Below are 20,247 nucleotides of genomic sequence, written 5' to 3' on the forward strand. Positions count from 1 at the left end.
CAACATACAATATACAGCCTAGCAATAAACAACATTTATGCCTTCTTGCTTAGTATGCCTGTGCATGGTCTGAACAGAGACCGTGTGGTATGTACCTAGGAGGGAAGAAAATGTGGAATGTGAAGGGGTGGGAGGACAGAGCTTAACTTAAGAAGGTTTAATATGGAATGGAAGAAAGAGTGGGATTGATGGAAGGTAGTACAACTTTTGTTCAGCTGCTTGGATTGTACTTATTTTCACGTAGAAGCCTTTTCATATCTCAGTTCAGAGACCAGTATTCAGACCAGCTTTGCCACATTCTCCTTGGGGTGTTTCGGCAAGGTTTAGCGGTGGGACGCTCTGGTTTACCAGGACTACTCCTGATAGTTCTTTCTCCTTTTCATGAACGTGTGGTGTCCACACTTCCCTGCCATCCCCTCCCCCCTGTCCTGCCCCCCCTCCTTTTTTTTTTTCCTATGTTGAATGTATATTTCCTTTGGGCTGGCAAACAAGTTGCTTCTTCTTCCTATCTGGACTTATTCTGGATTTCTAAGTATTGCTTCAGACTTCAGTGAAGCTTCTAGATAGCTTGCGATTTGTAATGCATATATAAAAAGAAAAGGACAGTGAATTAATGAAGTGGTATTTTGCAAACAGAATGCAGAAAAGTGGCGAGGATTTGGTTTATTACTTTTTGCCCTATACAACAAGAAATGTGTAAGATTTAGTCAGTATAATTCTTAAACATTCTTCCTTTTTATTAACCAGAAGAACAAAATCTTTGGGACAGCAGGCTTCCTTCCTCCCTCCTTTCCTGTAGATGACTGTCTTGAGACCTGTGACTCCAGTGAAGGAAAGACAGCAAACTGGAGGTGGTCTGATGGCAAGCTATGTTTTCATCATTCAGTTGGCAAATGACAGGTTTGGTTCCAGCACTTGGTGGCTGAACTTTCTTCTGTTATTGTGTTATGGGATCCTTGATTACAGCAGGACAGGCATGGTGCTGTAGAACCTACATTTTGAGAGGAGAATTCATGAGTTGATTTTATTTATTTTTTAATTATTTTTTTTAGTGATTTCAGTCTGTCCAGTTGAAGAGGTTGTGCCATACCGTAAGTCTCCTCTGTAATAGGAGGTGGCTGCTTGGGTAGCTCTTAGCCACAGGACTTATATATTTCTGTTTTTTTTCAACTGAAAAGCAAAAGCTATTTATATGTGTTTTATAACAACCTGTAACCCAGGTGGTATAGGAATTCATCAAGGAAACTTAATTATGGGCAAGTTTCACTGGTTCTGTAACACAGACTGATATTTCATGGATGTAGTTTTGTTCAAGCATTTTTTGTGCCCATGTAAAGATGATTTGCTTGATGCCATATGCAGGTGTACTAGTACTTTACTCGTGTACGTATACATAGAGAGATTGTAAGTGTTTCCAAGGCTATTCCAGTCCTTCAGCCCTCTCCTGTGGTTGGTAATAGTTGTTCATTTGTGCCACTAATAGTAGTATCTTTTACAAATGGGGATTTTTTTCAAAGAAAAACATCATGTTGGCAGTTCTGCTCCAAGAGCTCTTGCAAAATGCTGGCTTAACATGGATTTTCTTTGTTTTGCTGAAAGCAGAAATAAAGCATAACTCAGCTGGAACGAACTAATGGATTTATTGTAGTACTGTCGCTGAGTATTTTTTTTCGTGTCCAGAAGGTGGAAAAATGGAACAAAAGTTATTAAACCAGGAAGCAAAGCAATGTTTTGTACAGGAAACTCTTTTCCTCATTGAAAAGCCTTTGAGTTTGTAGTCCTTCAAAAAGTCTGTGAAGACTGATTGAAAAATATGTGCATTTTCCATTTAAATGCCACTTGCAATTATTTCTGATAAGCAGGTGTATTATAAAACAAAACACCGAATGAGCCCTGAATTTGAATGAAGACGTGGGTGCAATAAGTTACTGTGATGTGAAAATGGTGAACTCAGTAACCACTTTGTTACACAGCTCTCTGAAGTCAAACATTTCCTAGGTAGATCCCTTGGTGGACTCCCAGCTGCTCCAGCCCGAGGAACTGGTGATCTATAATAGTTTCTGCTGATGTTTCATTGTGATTCAGCAACCAGGTAGACTGACCTCTCATTCTCTGGGGTGGTTGCTAGTAAGCATGTATTAGCAGTAGAATTCACCCGCTCATAAAATAGAGTCACAATTTCTGCTGAAAACATGGCTGAAGGAGGCGGCTGTGGCAACTTCCCACACAGTAGGTCACTGTATAAGCTGTTGTAGCCTTTGTCATAGAGGTGATAGTCCAAGGAAGGCTAAAAGTTGATTGCAATACAGCTTCTCACTCTAGTAGTGACAAAGCAACATGTTTTCAGGTAGTAGGGCTTCTGACAGGATCTTCTCAGAAGCACTGGAGGCAGGAGAGCTTGATCCCCTAACTTCACGGAAAGGCAGCAGCAGCTGGAAACGTTCCTCAATCAAGTGGCAGATGGAAATCCCCAGGATGGAGAAGGCTGTGGAAACTTGTGGCTTATGGCAAAAGGAGCAAATCTTTCATTTGTAGATTTGCAGTTGTGGAAGGGGTCCAGTGCCTTGGCAGTAACAGTGAGAGGAGGACTTACAGACTTCCTATAGGAAATTATAAACAGACAAAATACCACCACCACCACCACCTGCCCCCTCCCAGGAAGGTGTTGTGTAACGTTTCCCTCCGTAGGATGTGGGTGGCCTTATTTGCTGACCTTACTTGCTATCTAGGAAAACTTGTTTCTTTCCCAGGGTCCAGCCCCTCAATGTTGAAAGACTGCCAGGGCTTTTCCAGTGCTTGCACTGTTGTCTCCTGCTGCCTATCCACATGGGCATGTGCCAGAGATGCTACCAGAGACCTTGAGAGTGACCTCAAGAGTGGCTCCAGGGTTTTGAGTATGTTCTCAATCATGAGGGTGAAGGGAAAGCCTTGGAGAAGTGGGTGTGTATCCATCCTATGGGTCAACACTCGGTTGTGCCTCTAGTGTTGTTGACAGAGCTTTGACTTCTATAACCACGGGGCCTCTTTGATGGACTGCTGTGGAGAGGTGGGTTCCACCTGCCAAGGTAAGGCAAACGTGGGTTTTGCCAGCAAGCTGACCCTGAGTTAGCCTGACCACCATGGGGGAATGTGGTTCAACCCAACATAGGGTACAGAAACTGAACAGCTAACAGCAGAACTTTTAATGAATTTCAAATCAATTTAATATTAATGAAACACCCTTATTTTTGAAATACCTCACTACAAAAGCATTTTTCTTTATAGATGACATCATTTAATTTGATCAAAACGTGTATTAGAATGGAATGTGCATTCCTTCTTATTTTTAAATGCGTGTTTAGAATTATTTCTTTCAGATATTATACGTTTTTGAAAGAGTGTAATAGAGTTGGTGTTGTATTATATCATTGCCTCATTCTTTTTATCCAGCATATTTCTTGGAAGAAATTATCTTGCATATAACTATTTGGGGACATCCGTGTTGGCTGTATTTCTGTCAGGGGTATTGGGGAGGTAGAATGTATGTTTTCAGCGTCTATGGTGGTCTTTCTGTTCCATGACTTGCCAGCAGTTTCTCAGGCTGCTGTTTTTATTGTGACTTTCTTCCCAAAGCCATCTTGAAGTCCTGGAGCAGGCAAGAACAGAGATGATGAAAGAGACTGATATTTTTAAATGTTGAAACTGTGGCAAACATTTTTAAACATGATCATCTCTTGTTGGAAGAGTGAACTAAAATGAGAAGAACTGGAAAATCCAAATCCTATTAGAATGGAACAGGCTATTGCACAATATGTCTCCAGTGCAAGTGTGGAGTGATACTGATTGTGCTGCAGACTTTCGTTGCAAATATATAGCATGTGTAGAAAGTAACTTACTGGATAGTTAAATGAATTAAGTGTCCTTAAAGGAATCTTTATGTATGGTACTTTTAAATCTCTTGGTTTCTGAAAGACAGTCGACAAGACACCATTACTCTGTTTAAAATGAAAGTTAGAAAAACTGCTTTCAGGCCAAAATGGTCTTCTAATAACCTTGCCTTTTGAGGGGGGAAAAAAAAAGTGCAACCAAATCAGTTTACTCTGGCATAAAGAACCTGATGGTTTTCTGAAATCAGTACAAAACAGGTAGGAGCCTTCAAAGGGCATTTAAACAAGTAGGTGTCAACCTACCCTATTTTCCATGAAATGTTAACTAAACTTGCTTGTGTTAGGTTAGCTGGAGATATAAAAAAAGTATCTTCATTTTAATTTAATTACTTGTAAAAAGAAAAACCTTAAAAATAAATCTTTAAATAAAACCTTCATTTTTTTTAACACTGGGAAAAAAGCAAACTTGGAAACACCTCCGATGCCGTTGTTTTGTGAACATAATATTTCTGCATTTGTGTGAGAGTTTTCGTATTTGCAGTGAAGGAAAGCAGCTGTTGTTCATTTAAATGGGTTAACTGCACTAAATTTGAATCAGAAGTGAATTCTACATTATTATTTATCAAAACAAGTAGAACAAGTCCTCAAAGTGTAAAATAAAAGTGCTTTGCTAATTTCAGAGTAATTTCAGGCCTGTTGACCCACTTGCCTTAATATGCATTTGATAAGAAGGAATTTGGAGAGGTTGGTTTGTTTTACATGTGTAGACGGTCTTCTGTTACATATATCAGGAAGACATTTATAAATAGCTCTAAAACTTAAAAGCAGCGCTTGGAAAATCTTAAATATTTTCTGTTACATGAGAGGAGGGAGACTATTTTACCTTTAGTGGGCCAACATTTTGGTACTTCAGAGTTTCTAACAGAGACACTTGTAATCTTCTTGTTTATAAGTATGTCTCAAGGATGAAACATAAGTACAACCATCTCAGCAGAAGAGAAATATTGGTTGTGAAAGGCCAGCAATGCGTTGTCCTATCTTTTTGGTACAAATAGTTCCAGGGTTTTTGGGTAGCGATCAGCAAATAAGAAGTTAGTATTAAGAAAATGCATTGTATTTCTGTTTTTAATTCCACCGCTTTTATACTGCTGCCTTCTCTTGGATCTATTTTCTAAGTTTATGCTTTGCTAAAATTTAGATTTTTCCATTTTTGCCCTTTGGTGCTTATTTCTGTAGTTATTTGGCATCCCTGCTGTCTACTTCTTATCCCTTCCTGAGTCCTAGACTCAAGAAATCTAGAAACCTCATTCAAATGATCTTGAGTTCATTGTGGGTAAACTTGGGAGATTCTGGCGAAGGGTATCTGCTATGTGCTCTGTTAAATTCAACCTGGAGTTTAGTTGACTCAATGTTTTTGTATAGTTGTAGCTGTCATTAATTAAAAGACGGTGAGTAGAGATAACTATGATCTAGGATTAGAAAAGAATATGGAAACAACTGAGAGAAAAACAGGGAAAAAAATGTGGAGAGGAGATGGGGTATGTGGAAATCTGTCAGACTGAATGGAGGAATCATTCTGAAGCTAAAGAGAAGCAACTGAAGTCAAGTGCGGTATAAGCAAGACAGTAGAACACCACATTCAAAAAGGCAGAGGAAATCTTACTAGAACAGAATGATGTAGAAAAAGCAGAAAGAAAAGAACAAGTCAATGTGCTATAGAGGACGGCAGTACAAAAATAAACATTCATGAAAAAAATAGGCCACTATTAACCGTGCAAAAAATTAAAATGAATTAAAAGATCTTGAGACAGAGGGAATGGGTTACCACAGGAAGAGATGATGAAATAAACTGTGAAATAAGAGTGGAACAACAACAAAAAAACCCCACATAGTGAATTAATAAAAACAAACGTCAAGCCAGATATGAAGATAAGCAAGTCGTAGGGATCATGTTAAACACAAGATCAAAAGATATTAACAGTACTTTTCCTTTTCAGTTGTTAGAACAAGTAGTTCGAATAAAAATTATTAATTATTTTATTATAATTGAAAAGTATTGTTCTACCTGTGGGGTGTTTTTTTTGTTTGTGCGTGGTTTTTGTTCTCTTTGTTCTTTGTGTGTTTTAGCTTGCTTGTTTATATTTCTCATGCTGTTTCACATTTTACTTGTGGAAATGGGCCTCATATTTCTCTATGTGTAGAATGTGTTACACTGCAAGCAAATACGTATTTCGTGAGTCAGTGCTATGCAGAACATAGTCTCTGAGGTGACAGTTACGTAGAACTACTAAAGCATTTCTTATGTTTTATTTATTGTTCTATTTAGTAAAGAACTTGCTTTGAAATCCCACAAATGAAAACAAATTTCAGTCATTTAGGGTTGTAGATAAATTTTTGTACATTTAGTTTCATGAAAAAGATGATAGAACAGGAATTCACGCTGATCTTAGTCTGCTTCGTAAAGCTTTTGCAGGCATGTAGACGATGACAAAAATGGCCCGGAGTTTCCCCACTATAGAGAGAAGGTGCTCTGCACCTATCTGCAGGGTGTGATCCCATAATTTCCTGAGAATCCTCATTGGCAATGAATTTAATTAAGTGGTGTCTAAACACTCTTTGTGTGGTTGTTTCTTGCAAGTTTGCGTTCTAAGTATTTTTTAAATCACATCTTTGAAATGGATGAAACTCTGCTGCTTTCCTATGAGTGCCTGTGGACCAGGCCTGGAAGTCAGGGGCATTCAATGCCCAAAGGGACGCTTAGTACCTCATGTTATTCAGTCTCTATAACAACAGATAGATATCACATGAAGTAACTTCTAATATTATTTGTGTGTGCAACTCTGAAATGTCTTGAACATTTCTCCACATTGTATCTTGCTTCAAAAATACCATTCTTTGGCTATGAGAATTTATGCCGAAGATCCTCAGGGGACAAATGGAGGCTTGCACCAGATACAAATGTCTCCATTAGTTTCTGTAAAGTCCAAGAAAATTAATAAATTGAGTTTATTTTGTAGTGCAGTAAATATTTACACCCCCCCCCCCTTTTTTTTTTTCTTTCAACTAAGGAAATGCTACTTCACCACAAGTACAAAGACCTTCTTTCATGGACTACTTCGATAAACAAGATTCCAAGAATAAAAGCCCTGAAAACTGTAATCAGAATATGCACGAACCTTACCACATATCCAAAAATGTTTTCCCTGATAACTGGAAAGTCCCTCAAGATGGCGACTTTGATTTCGTAAGTACATTTTTATTGTTTACTTTCTTGCATGCTGTTTATTTTATATGTGCCAAAAGTACTTAATCCCTTTCTATAACCATGTTACTAAGAGTAAAATAAGTACACTTTGAAGAATACTGTCCAATTATTGAATCTTAATGTCTCCTGGTTATTGTATTAAGTATATTTGCTTAATGCAGGACCTTTTAGTGAGGAGTGACATGTGGCATTATGAATATACTTATTTCTAACTCCTTTTTTTCTTTTTAGTCTTTTTCGTTCTTTATAATTTATGTGTTATAACAACTTTTGAATTTGAACCAGTTCTATTGAAAAAAAAAATGCTACAGACATGGAGTATTGTTGTCATGTTTGCTGAGTATCTCAGTAAAATGATAAGCGTTTTAAACTGGATTGGAACCATTTAATCCATCTCCTTGGAGATGGTTAAAATCACCTACTATTTTGCACAAGCCAGCTTGTTTGTACTGTTCCGATAGCGCACATCTCTCTGCATAGAATTATTCCATCTAACACCAGTTTGTCTATTTTAGGGTGGGTTTTTTTCTCCTCCAAAATATGTGTAGTTTATTTCTTGTTGCTTATGATGCAAATTATAGCAGGTGCAAAAAGAAAATATTCCAAAGTTGTAGGTTGCTCTTAAAAATGAAATAAATATTTGCTGTTTGGATAGTCATAGATAACTATACCTAGTTTTCACCTTTAGTAATTTTTTTAACATGTTTGAATGAAAGAATTTGGTTTATAGATTAAACATGTTCTTAACTGCAGTACAGTAGCTAAGTATGATCACATGGCACCTTTTTGAAAGTACTCTTGGGATTTGGAGAAAAAATGTTGTGTTTAATTTTAGGCGACAGCTGTAGGTGTGGGATTTTTTTCACTTACTGCATTTCTACATAAAGCTGACTCTTAAATTTAAGCTATTGGAGTAAAGCCAGTTAAATAGCACAGTGCTAATTGTTGCTGCTGGAGAGTTTTGATTAAGCTGGATTTTGGGTTAGGTGGGGTTTTTTAGGTGTGTGGGTTTTTTGTTTTTTTTTTCCCTCCGTAAAATGTAGTCATCATCCTGATAATTGACAAACAGAATATTTATTTACACTGTTCACCGGAAAATAACCGGCAGTTATTTAAGTGGGGTGGTTATAGTAGCAAGAAAATTGACCTTATAACACTTCAATTTAAAATTCATCCTACCTTTTCCATTACTTAATAAGAAATGCAAGCAAAAATTATTCTTCCTGTAAATGCTAAGACCCTACTTCTGTAAGTGCTTATTCATGAATAATTTGCACATGTATAATCCTGTGGAACTTTTTGACATTGGTTATACATATGAAGTTGCCTTCTTGAAATAGAAATTTGTCTTAGAACCAAATCTGAAGAGGTCTGATCTTTAGAAGCTAACTGTTCCCTGTGGTGTAGGCAAACCTTGCCTTGTCATAGACTGGCAGCTCAAAGACTTCAGAATCCTAGACTGATAGAATGGTTTGGGTTGGAAGGGACATTTAAAGATTATCTAGTCCAACGCCCTGCCATGGGCAGGGACATCTTTTGGTAGTTTTTCAAAGCCCAGTCCAGCCTGACCTTGAAAGCTGCCGGCGTGTGGGGCATCCATGGCTTGTCTGGGCAGCTTGTTCCAGTGTCTCATGGAAGTTACAAGATGTGCACTTTGTCCCTGACCTCCTCACAAGGCAATGTGGCAAGGCTTGTTGCTGCAAAATGGTTCTGACTGAAGACCAAATAGGATTTAAAAAAAGAGTAAATAGCCATTTGCACGGGCCATTATCTAGTCAGTTGGGGGAACGGGGATTTTGTGTTCGGCATGACAAAAGCCAAATACTTTGTAGGCAAGCCAACCTAAGAAAGAGTTCAGGAAGACTCTTCAATAATGGATGTACTGCTTCAGAGTAGGCCACTCAAGAGTACATTTCTCTGAAGCATCTGGTACCAGCTGATGGCACAGAGGGTATTGGTTTTAACAGCCTGCTGGCTTGAACCATAGGCAATTATTATTTATTTACATATTCTAGAAGCACTTGTATTTATATTTTAGACAGCAAGTGGCAGTATTGGTAAGTGGCCTGCAAGAGACTTTCTGAAAGGATAAATCAGTGGGCAGCATGCATAATATATTGCCTGCTCTTTGTGAGATCAACATGAAAGTTTTCTGTTGCTGACATGAAGTCTTTAAATAATTAATGAAAAGGATAAATAATGGAAACTTTTTATACTAAATAACTCCATTCTATTTTGTTTGGAATTAACCTTAATGGGATCTAGAAAGGAATCCTAACAGTAAACGCTGACAGTCATAATTGTATTGAAAGAAGAGACTGATACACCAGAACTAAAATATAAACGATCAACATCTAACTTAATCCTAGTATATTCTAATAGTACTTCAGCTTTCTACGTAGAAGAGGACGGATGGTCTGTAAGTTGGAGATCCCCAAACTCATTTGCTGAGTGACACTTTTTTTCTTACCCATATACCCTTGTGAGCCACATATAGCAGGCAGTGCTGACAGCACATAAGGGATTTACTCGTGAGCCAGGGCAGAGTGACAGGGCCATGCGAAGAATTGATACTCCAGTGTATTGAATGGAAAGACTTAGATGTTTATTAGTTTATGTGTCTGTTACAGCATAAACTAAAGAAGCAGAAATACCATTGGTGTGGGAGGGAGAAGGGAAAAGGAATCAAAACCAATCCTTATAAATCCCTGCAACTAATCAGTTTGCTTATTTCTACATATAATGTGAGACATGCAGAATTGGGAGCTAATTTTTGTGGCCAAATAGTGTATTTGCTTTAGGTCGTAGTAATATTTTATCATATTCCTAGTATATTTTACTGTTTTATAGATCAAAACAGTTATTTTGTTTATTTACATGTACAAATACATGTGATTGAGATATAGCAGTTAGTTTTACATACTTGCTGATGTTTTTAGATAATGTAAATAAATGATACAGGAAAACTTTCTCATAAGGTGGATAAACGAATGTATAAACTAATGCAAATTGAATTTAGCACTAGGTCTGGTTTGAAAGTTTTTGTCTGGGCATAGTTTTCTGCCCTGACATCAATATTTTAAAAACTCCTTGCCAATGAAAATAGAAGTAGAGGACTTTTCCAAGAAAATAAGATGCTTTGGTCATCAATCTGAGCTTTAAGAAAAGTAAATTTAGCAGTGCTTTTTCTTCTGCTAAGCACATATTTCTATTTTATTTTTCACTGTTGAAAGACATCTGTTTTCAAATTCAAAAGTTGATCTTATTTCTTTTTCACTAATGCTGTATGGGAATTTGAGATCCATCTCTGTTGGTCCTGTGAGTCTTCAGCTCCGTGATCAATCTGTGCTGGTTATTGATGTCATATTCCATGAACTGATGAGAAAAAATTGCTGCTGCAGACCTTCAAGTTTTGTGTTGTATTGGATTAAGTATATGGCAACTAATTTTAACTAGATTTAATTCTAGTACTGCATAGTCACCTTAAATATTACTTTATTCAAAATTTACCCTGTTATGTATGCTTTAGGGGAGTAAGTTGCTGTTTCTCCATGCATAAGAGGTGTTTGGGGGTTTTATACAAAGTTTCTTCTTGTTTTTCTTTTAAAAATATTCAAACAATCCTAGACATTTGTGTTTTCTGTGAGTATGAATTTGTATAGAGTTTTTTTTTTTTAAACTTTATTTTCAGTTACTTTATTGTCTATTTTTGCTGTCTCATGATAAATTCTGAAACCTAGAAGTATGGGTCTTTTGTATCAGTGAATCTTAGGGAAACGTATTTCTGGGGAATTACTTCTAAATGTGGTTTTTCACTTCAACTTCTGAAGTGGTGGTATTGAAACTCTAATTGGATTTAAATATTACCAAAAAACCACGAACTAGTGTTTATTCAAACTTTAGCTTTTGTATTAAATGTTTATATATCACAATCAAGGATTTTTGTGGATTTTCATTTTTCAGTTAATACTATCAGAATATAGGCAATGCTTTTATCTATTTTTGTTATTTTTAAGGGCATGCAGGAGGTGGAAAAATTAATGCAATATTTTTAACCCTAATTCTGTCAGTTTTACTTGGAGTTATCGCTGTTTCATTCACAGCAAACCTTGATGACAGTCTAATCAACAAGATACTGCTTATTGTGAGAAAAAGCAGCAGAAAGTCTTTGAATAAGTAAAGATGTGGTAAAGCTGTATAGTGTATGGGTATGATATGAATAGAAATGTTAACGGTGCAGGATATAAGCAGCTTTTCATAATAAGGCTTTATGGCTTAATGGGCCCAATTTAGTCTTCGCTCGCAAGTCAACAGTTTAGATCAGAGTACTGAATTAGAGAAAATGATGTGTTTGTTATGACCCTGTAAGTGCCCAGTCCTTTTAAGAATAGCTGTTTTTTATAGGTATTATGTATTCGTATGAGCGTGTTGCTATTATGATAGCTTGGTTCTTTCCATGGGGAATGTTCTCCACGAGATACGGACATGCTGGAGAGAGCTGTGTGTTAAATGAGCAGTATCACTGCAATGTGGTGTTGCAGTTTTTTTTATCTATCACCGTTGAAGATTTTGTGATATTTGTGTAGCATTTGTCACATTTTAATGGGCATTATAGAACATAGTTTTCACCAAAAACATGAATTTTTCATAAGTGAGAAGTGCTGGAATTTTTTATGTGGGGAAGAACAGGTAAATCTTCACTTGCTAGATCAATGTGCTATGAGTACGTGTTATTAAATAACTTGCTGCTTATGTCTTTATTATATCATGACATTTTACGTCTCATTAAGATGTGAAATTGCTCTGTAAATCCTTCTGCCCCTTACTAATGTGTATTAATGTGGGACATAATGTTAACCAAGGATTTGCATGAACTATAGTAAAGTGATACCTAATTGATACCTGTGAATTAACATGATTCAGAATGTGTTACTAAACTTCATTTTCACTGATTGAATATATTATTTCATTTTAAATGAGTCATTTACTTTTTGTTATGAGATGACAAAATGTAAAAAGGCAAATCTATTTATTATAGCAATGCTATGGTAGTGATTTCTGTCTTTAGTAGAATTATTTCCAAACAAGAATGGTATCCAGCTTGTTAAATATTAAACAGTGAACATGTAGATCGTGTTTTGCAGTAACTGCAGTATCATGTTTAAATAGATGCATTTTGGGTGACTTAAAGATTCTGGAATAGCAACAAAAATTTAAAAAGCCATCTGTTACCCTACACAGAAGATTTCTCTGGGTTTCAACCAGAACAAACACATTAGAATATAATCATTGTGAAATAACAGTATTGCAGATACTAAGCACTTCATTTAACATTTATAAATGTATGATGTAACAATTGATTCGGTAAGAAAGTAAATACCATAAAATGACTGAAGACCATATAGAATTTAATTAAAACTTCACTAATAAAGCTAGGCTGCATTAGCCTTATTGGAAATAGTTTTTGGTTCAAAACCTTGGCTGGGTTTACCCTGATTTTATTCAGGCAGCAGATGAGTTTGTTTGTACAGCCTTCTTTCTAATTATTGGGAATGAATGTATTCAATCTTTTTAAAAACATTTCAAATTCTCCTCTAAGTAATTTAAAAAATTTAAATGAAGTATTAACAAGTATTCATTTTGCTTCTTTTTTAATTAGTTGCTTGAATATCATGAAGGATGCTGTCAGGAAGAAAATTTTCTTAACTAAGCAAATGTGAAACTTAGGTTTCTGAGTTTTCATATGGGATAAACAGAAGTATTAGTGGTGTTGACAGTCTGCACACATAATTTCATTCATTTTAGTTCAGAAACAGCTAACAGGAGAGACTGTAAAATTGAATATAATGGATATTATATGCTTTATCTAGCTCATTTGGTGAGGACAGTGTGAACCTCAGCAGGGAAAGTTTTCTGTACCTCTTTTAATAGGTGGCTGGTACAGAAACTTCTTGTGTGTTGAGTGGTTATTTTAAAAAATGGCAGGTGTGGGGTAGTTCATTGGGAGAGATACTCATGTTAGGAGTGGATGGTTTGCAGGTCACGGTCATGGTTTTTAAGGCTTATCATGCAGCTGTTCAGGTAGGCAACGGGAGGTTGTGCCAGCCTGACATGTAAACTAAAAATGTATTGCTGCCTTTTTTTCCCCTCTCTGCATTAGGCAAAGAGAGCAGATCAACTTATTATACACTTTTTTCCTTTTTAACTCTGCAAGTCAAAATCCGATTGATTTAATTAAATCCCATTTGTATATTCTGACCACAAAAGGAGAATTATTTTTCTTCTAGAAAGTAGGGGAATACACTGTCTGTGCAGAGTGTATCTCCAACTGGTATTGAATACAGGATCTTTTCTCTTTCAGTATGTCCCTTCCCCTATTATTACAGAAGTAAATAATTGAAAACCAAGCCTAGTAATTTGGTCTTATATATAACTAAATTGTTTAGGCTGTAAACAGAATCAATCCTTTCTGTTTAGCTTAAATTGTAGGATTATTTTAAAGCTGTTACTCTGATCGCTGATTCATTCATGCCAAAGTGCCGGTACTGTGCTTTTGTAGTTTTAGAAGGTGAATCGTGCCGTCTAACACAGACTGTATGAATTTTGTGTCCTAAAAGAGCACAGAAAACAGCCTTCTAGTCCAAAAAAACTTTTCGCGTTCTTGAATGTGAAAAACAGAAGTGAAGATTTTTACTTATTATTGATGTGTAGTCTGAAGATAGGACAAGAACTCTGCCTTTAATTGCAGCAATTTATTTGAAGTTAGATATTAAGAAGAATGTCTAATAGGAAAACAGTGTAGGACAGCAAGTTGCTGCCGAGGGTTGCAGAAGTTGCCCGTATTGTGAGTGGTGAAGACCTGGTTAGATAAACTTGTCAGGGATAGTTCTGATGGAGCTGATCCCACTTGGAGCAGAGGGTTGTTGTAGGTGACCTCCTCTGGTAAACATTTGCAATGGCCTTATTCCCTGTGTTTTATTAATCTGCTGGTGGCTGATGTTTGTAATCATAAAACATGTTGAGAACACATCGGTCTTAGAAGCTAAAGATCTCAAAAATAATGACATACTTAATTTGTTAATTAGGAGCATCAATATTTTGGAGGAGCTAGACCTTGGGTGACCTTGACAGTTTTTGCAATTAGCAGTCAACTTGTGTTTCCAAACATGTGTCTGCCTCTGGAAAATTTCAGCCAAGATTTGGTCAATAAAACCTAACCATGTTTTCTCTCCCAAAAGTTTAAAGCATCCCTGCTGTCTTTTTGTATCGTGTCAAATAGTTTCAATGCACAATGTGTTTTTTAGTTACAAGATGTCTTCTCACAAAAAACTATTTTAAAACTGGTTTTTCAGCTAACTTTCAAATTCTTAGCATAGAATTAAGAATGAAGCCACTTCACTCCAAAGAGTTTAAATGCTTGCATCTTCTAAACCCCTTCTTTTTCCTCATTAGCTTGAGTGGAGAGACTGAATCGTAGCTCTCGTGTCTATATTCAGTTATACAGCAGGTCTGTAATTGATGCATAGCTTAAGGAGAGTAAAGGAAAGAAATGAGTGAAGCTGATGAGCTGGGACAGTGCGGCTGGTTTAATGTAACATCTTGTTGCCTTAGTAACCAGTTGTCTGTACTAGTATACCTCTTAGAGATAATTGCGTAATATCTAAGTAATGTGTATAGCCTAGAAAGAGCTTTGAAATACTTGGAAAAAACAGTTTTGGCTGTACAGTTTTTAGACTATCCTTTTCAGTCCATCAAACTCATCCGGCTTCAGATCTCTCTATTCTATTTTCTTTAGTTAAAAAAAAAAAGTGTGAGAGAGATATTAATCCAAATAATTTCCATGTTTCATGAATCACTGTTAACGTCAAGACAGTGTACCACACCTTTGTGTGTAATGTCTGATTTCCAAACCAAGTGCTGACACCAAGGGGTGCGTGTTCTGCTTCAGGGTTTTGGCAGAATTCTTGGAAATCATCTTTATGACATTATCATGCAAATTAACAACTGAGACACAAAATCTGTTCTCCTGCTCTTGCTATGATGATTAATGATAATGAAAAGAAGTAAAAATAAAACTTGCCTCAGGAGAGTGGGTGACTTGAATTTTGCAAGAGTGTTTTAAGGTAATTTTTGCGACTCCTTAGTTTTGAAGAGGAATTCCTCATTATGTGGTTTGGTAAAGAACGTAGGGCGCTTTTTTCCAATTTAGCCTTTTTTTACCATTTTTAAATTTTTTACTGCACTCGAATGTGAGCATGAGAACTTGTCAGATAGGATTCTAGCAATGTAACAGAAACAATTTTTTTTATTAGTTCATTGTCCATGTGGCTAACTCTCAATATTCCAAAAGCTTATATGAGTTTTCTGTGCCTCATGTTTTGATCGGCAGCCAATAAATATCATGTGTAGCATATATACTAAGCATAGATGTTAACAATATTTCATAAACAAAATACTGGAAATTAAATGACTGACATTTAATACTCTTGAGCTTTATGAAGAATGGAAAAAATTCTATGTGGTTTTTGTTTGCAAATAACTTGTAGAATTTGAAGACAGACTTCTGCATTAAGGCATTGACTTAAAGCAGGGGGCTTGTGATACTTGGAGTTGTTATTTAGGATTAGTATCTTCAGATATCTGGTCAAATCTGGCTTAGTATACATTCACTAAACAAGGGGTTGCCCAGAATATTTTGGTTTACATATAGATTTTATTTCCTTTTCTTATAACTTGCATAATTCAGAGAGAAAAAGGAACTCCTATGAAACCTGAAAACAAAATCTGTATTTCTATAACAATATACTTATTCTGATTTACCTGTATTTTAGTAATGTGTTAAATGTATACATTAAATTTATCTAAATGTTATACTTTTACATTATATCTCTACCTATAGGTGCCTATAGCCCACATTTACTTTTGTTTATTGGGAGTTGTAGCATTGCTATGCACTAGATGTTTTAATTCTGGTGAAAAAAGTGAGGCTTTTTATAGAGTTGTGCGCTTTGTAATACTGTAAGCGAAATATTTGGAGACCTGATTTTTTTTTCTTGTTTATTTGTTGTTGTTATTTAAATGTGCCTCATGGACAGCACCGGTACCTAAAGAGATAAAAAAACTATGTAAAATCACCCAAGCCAGGGGGGAACCCAGCAAAGCCAAAAAATTCATTTGGCAAGTTTTTATACCTATTTTGTAGTGTTGTATGGGTTACAATTTAAAAATAAAGCTGTGAGCCCAGTATATAAAAGCTGTAACTATTGACAAACTCTCTATAGAAGGGTTAATCTCATACTTGTTAAAGTCTGTGGCAAAACTCTTACTGACATTAATGTTAAGTTTAGCTCCTCAGATTATTCAAGAAAACACTTCCATTTGTGTGCCTAAATGGGAAACCGCATTTAGTTTTAAGGTTAGAAATGTCACAGATCAGAGTGTTTCTGTCATCATTCCTTAGCTTAGGGCAAGTATGCCTGGTTCCTAGGGAAAAAATACCTGAAGAATTAATGCTTATTTAGAATCTATTTAAAGATCTTGGTATTGCTTACATGTATGTTTGTGTTGACAATTGGAGTTGTATAGACATAAGAATACTAGTAAGAAAATTTAGTTTCTTAACCTAAATAAGATGTAGCAGGATGAAATTGCTCTGTAGGAAGGCTCTAAAGGTAGAGTAGCACGCCGAGAGCTGTTCCAGAACGCTGCTTGATGCTTAGCTGAGAACCCTGACTGAATTTCCCTGACCATTGTTGGTCTGCCGTAGTGAGAACTAAAACAAGTTAGCTTAAACGGTTCTGGGGATTTAACTGATTGTACTTTGCAGTGCAGCAGATGAGGCGCATGGACAAGGCCAGGTCTTCAGCTGAGAAGCAGGAACTTTTCAAACTGTGCAGCCATGAGTGCCTGATACTGTATGAGCAAGCTGTAGTGCTTGTAGATGGGAGTTAGGTAGAACGTTCTAAAAACGTGTTTGATTTCCATCCCCCAGAACATGGTGTCACTACAGCCAAATATATTTAGTTGGTGTGTTTTTTAACATTCGAATATTCTTCTTTCAAGTAAGAATGGAGGAAAGAATGTTCTTTGAAGATGCTTACATTCCAGGCTTCCCCGTCATCTCTAGATGTTCTCTAGATCTGAAAAGTTCTTGTAGTGACAATGAGCTGTCTCAAAATGACTAGCTCTTTTGATTTGTTGTGTCATCCTTGAAGACTGGTCTTTGGAGCAGAAGGAATGACTTTAGGAAGTATATAAATGGAAAGGGAAGCTGTCTTACTGGGAGCAACTTGGGCATTTGTCCCACCAGAGCCTGGAGGAGGTTCTTATATTTTTTGAAGGTAGTTCTTCATGGCACTCTTAGTGCAAACATTTGGGGTTTTGTTTTGTCTTTGTTTGTTTGTTTTTCCCTGCAGTGTCAGTTGGATTATCACTTTCGCAGAATAATCATTTATTTTTCATTTAAATGAATCATTATGTTAATATTGCCGTTAATTATAGTCACATGTACTAAATACCATCTACATGCAAGAAGAACATGCACTCTACAGTAATGGATAATCACCTCAAGATGAGAACTGTTGTCCTGATAATGTTCACAGAGATAGAATTGTGGTATTTCTATGGTGCTTGTATATAAGTTGGAATGGACTTTTTATTTTGCTTTTGCAAAATTAGAAATTCCATTGCTATTTCTCTATTTCTAAAGAGCTTCCATTAACTAATACCATTGTGAGTCAAGATAGAGACTGATTCAGTCAATTTACTTTCAGACAGATTCAATTAAAGTAACAAAGACATTAAATTAAAAAAATGAACCTGACACTTGTCCTCGGGGATTTTGCCTGTGACTAATGATCCACTGAGATGTGAGCACCTGTGTGCAGCCCACCACTGGCGCTGCTGCCGAGAAACAAAGGAGGGATCAGTAGGAGTGTGGTGCAGCTTGCTGTGTACGTGCTCGGCCGTTCCATTTGTTGTCTCTCAAGCTGGTTAAACTCCTCATCACGTCTTTCAAAGAGACCTGGTTTACAGGAACTGTTTGTCACTACATCAAGTTCTCTGCTAGCATGTTTTGAATGGTATTGGAACACAGAGCCTTTTGAAGGAGCGACATTATGGCCAAATAATGCACCTTTCACTTAAATCTTGTACCTGCTGAGTGTAACTCCCAAATTGTGCAGCACACATTTATTTAAAAAACAGAACCCCCCAAAAAACAAAACCAAAAATCATAAGCTCCAAACATTTTTCAGAGTAAAGGATATTTGCAGAGAAAGAGATAGAAAAGAGCTCGTGCCTCTGAAGAGGGTTTCTGAAGGGCTGGGGGGAAGGAGCTGTGGGTGGGGGGAGGCCAAACTCCATGTTACTTAAGCATTCCCATGGCCTGTGAAACTCAAGAGCCTTGTTTTCTCCTCTCTGCTGGCTGATGACTCTATGGCAACAGCCCACTGATGGTCTCAGAGGTGGGATAATTCAAAACTACAGAGGAAAACAGCAATGTTGGAAAAAGTGCTTAGTTCGAAACTACCTGACCCGTTTTCCATGTTTTAAAGAGCTGTTGCTACGGCAACAACAGCTCATCAAGGACTGAGCGCTGCGAAGTTTCCGAGGTTCGGCAGTCATGTGCGCGTGGAGGGGGTGTATCTCTTCCAACACCAAGCTGTGTTCCCTGCACCCACCTCTTTTTCTACTCTAGAATTAGAATGGTACTTCAGAAAGCATATTACCTAAGTCCTAATGGAGCAGTTTACTAATCTACCTTGATTTCAACTCAGTTCTTTTGTTCATCTTCTCTCCCTTACTGCAGCTTCCCAAGATAGGAGACCTCCAAAGAATTGTAGTTGCCATATTTTATGGTCCTCAAACTGTCCTGTCACCAAACATCATGATCATTTTGTTCTGTAATTCCATATCCCATGTTATGGAAGGCAACAAGCATAAGCTGTTTGACCATGGGTTAGGGAGAAATTAATTCCAGAGCTGAGATGCCTTCATTGAAAAATAGCCTGACAGTTTTAATCAGTGAATTACTAATCTGAAATGTCTCTGCTGCTGGCAGTTGCCATTGTAACATATGGGGGAGAGAAGATTTTGCGAATAACCAATTCAATAAACTATTTTACAACTTTAAATCAAAACTCAGTGTGGTGAACTTCACCTGGCATCTGGAGTGTACTGTGCTTATTGTGAAAACTGTCACTTGGTAAGTGGACAACAGTTTAGTATGCTAACAGAAATGTCTAGTTAGTAGAGGTATAATCCAATTTTCAATTCACTTGCCCATGCTGAGTCATGGATTTGAAGCCTTCTCTCCATCTCTAACAAGCAGATTATAAACCCAAATATGAAGGAGAATGTTCATCTGTGATGTTTATTTATTGGATATCTGGGAAAAATAGTGATGTGACAACGGTAAATGATTCTCAACTAACCTCATTAAATCTCATTAAGTGTAAAAAGCAGTATTAAAAACTATTTAGGTGTTGAAATCAAATGCTCAGAAGTTAGAGAACGATGCATTTATGATTGGTTGACCCATTGTGGGCCCAGTCTTTTAATGGAGTTTTAATCCATAGTCCAATAATGGGAATAGGACAAAAGGTTGCTTAAGGAGTTGTAAGCATGTTGTTCCCTGATGTCTTTCAAGTATTTGACTTAACATTCTTTTAAAGGGTTTTATGTGTGTAATTTGATACCCATTTAAAAAGGAAAAAGGGGAAGAAAAGCAAGGTTTATTCCATACGCGCAGAACAGCAATTCACTGCACAATACTGGTGAAGTTTGAATCCTGAATTGTTAACCACTGGTGTCCAGTCAGCAGTGTCTTCTGTTGTTAGAATAAGTATGTTGACAGAGGAAATGAAGAGGAGGAGTAGACTACAGGGAGCCTGGATGGGGGAACAGGGAAGGGAAATAAAAAACTAAGAATGACCTACTGCTCTCTTGCTCATGGGACAGGATTAATATGAGCTCGTCTCACAGAGGTATTTGTATGGACAGGACACAAGCGGCTTTGAGTAACAGTTGTTGTGGCAGTCAATCCAACCCAGCCTTCATATAATAGTGCAAGTGTAATAGAGTTGCCCAGTAGATGTGTTATGATGCATAATGTGA

At 36.8% G+C, this 20,247-nt stretch overlaps 1 protein-coding gene across 3 annotated transcripts in view; it reads left to right on the forward strand.

The window, feature by feature from the left end:
* STK3 (serine/threonine kinase 3) overlaps positions 1 to 20,247 on the forward strand; it is a 143,135-nt gene that overhangs the window by 86,169 nt on the left and 36,719 nt on the right. For all 3 annotated transcript variants that reach the window (XM_071803915.1, XM_071803916.1, XM_065830627.2), the window contains exon 10: positions 6,935 to 7,110. In XM_071803915.1, coding sequence (XP_071660016.1) covers positions 6,935 to 7,110 — 176 coding nt within the window. The remainder of the gene's footprint in view (positions 1 to 6,934; positions 7,111 to 20,247) is intronic.

This window comes from Patagioenas fasciata, chromosome 2 (genome assembly GCF_037038585.1).
Source record: "Patagioenas fasciata isolate bPatFas1 chromosome 2, bPatFas1.hap1, whole genome shotgun sequence".
Classification (NCBI taxonomy): Eukaryota; Metazoa; Chordata; class Aves; order Columbiformes; family Columbidae; genus Patagioenas; species Patagioenas fasciata.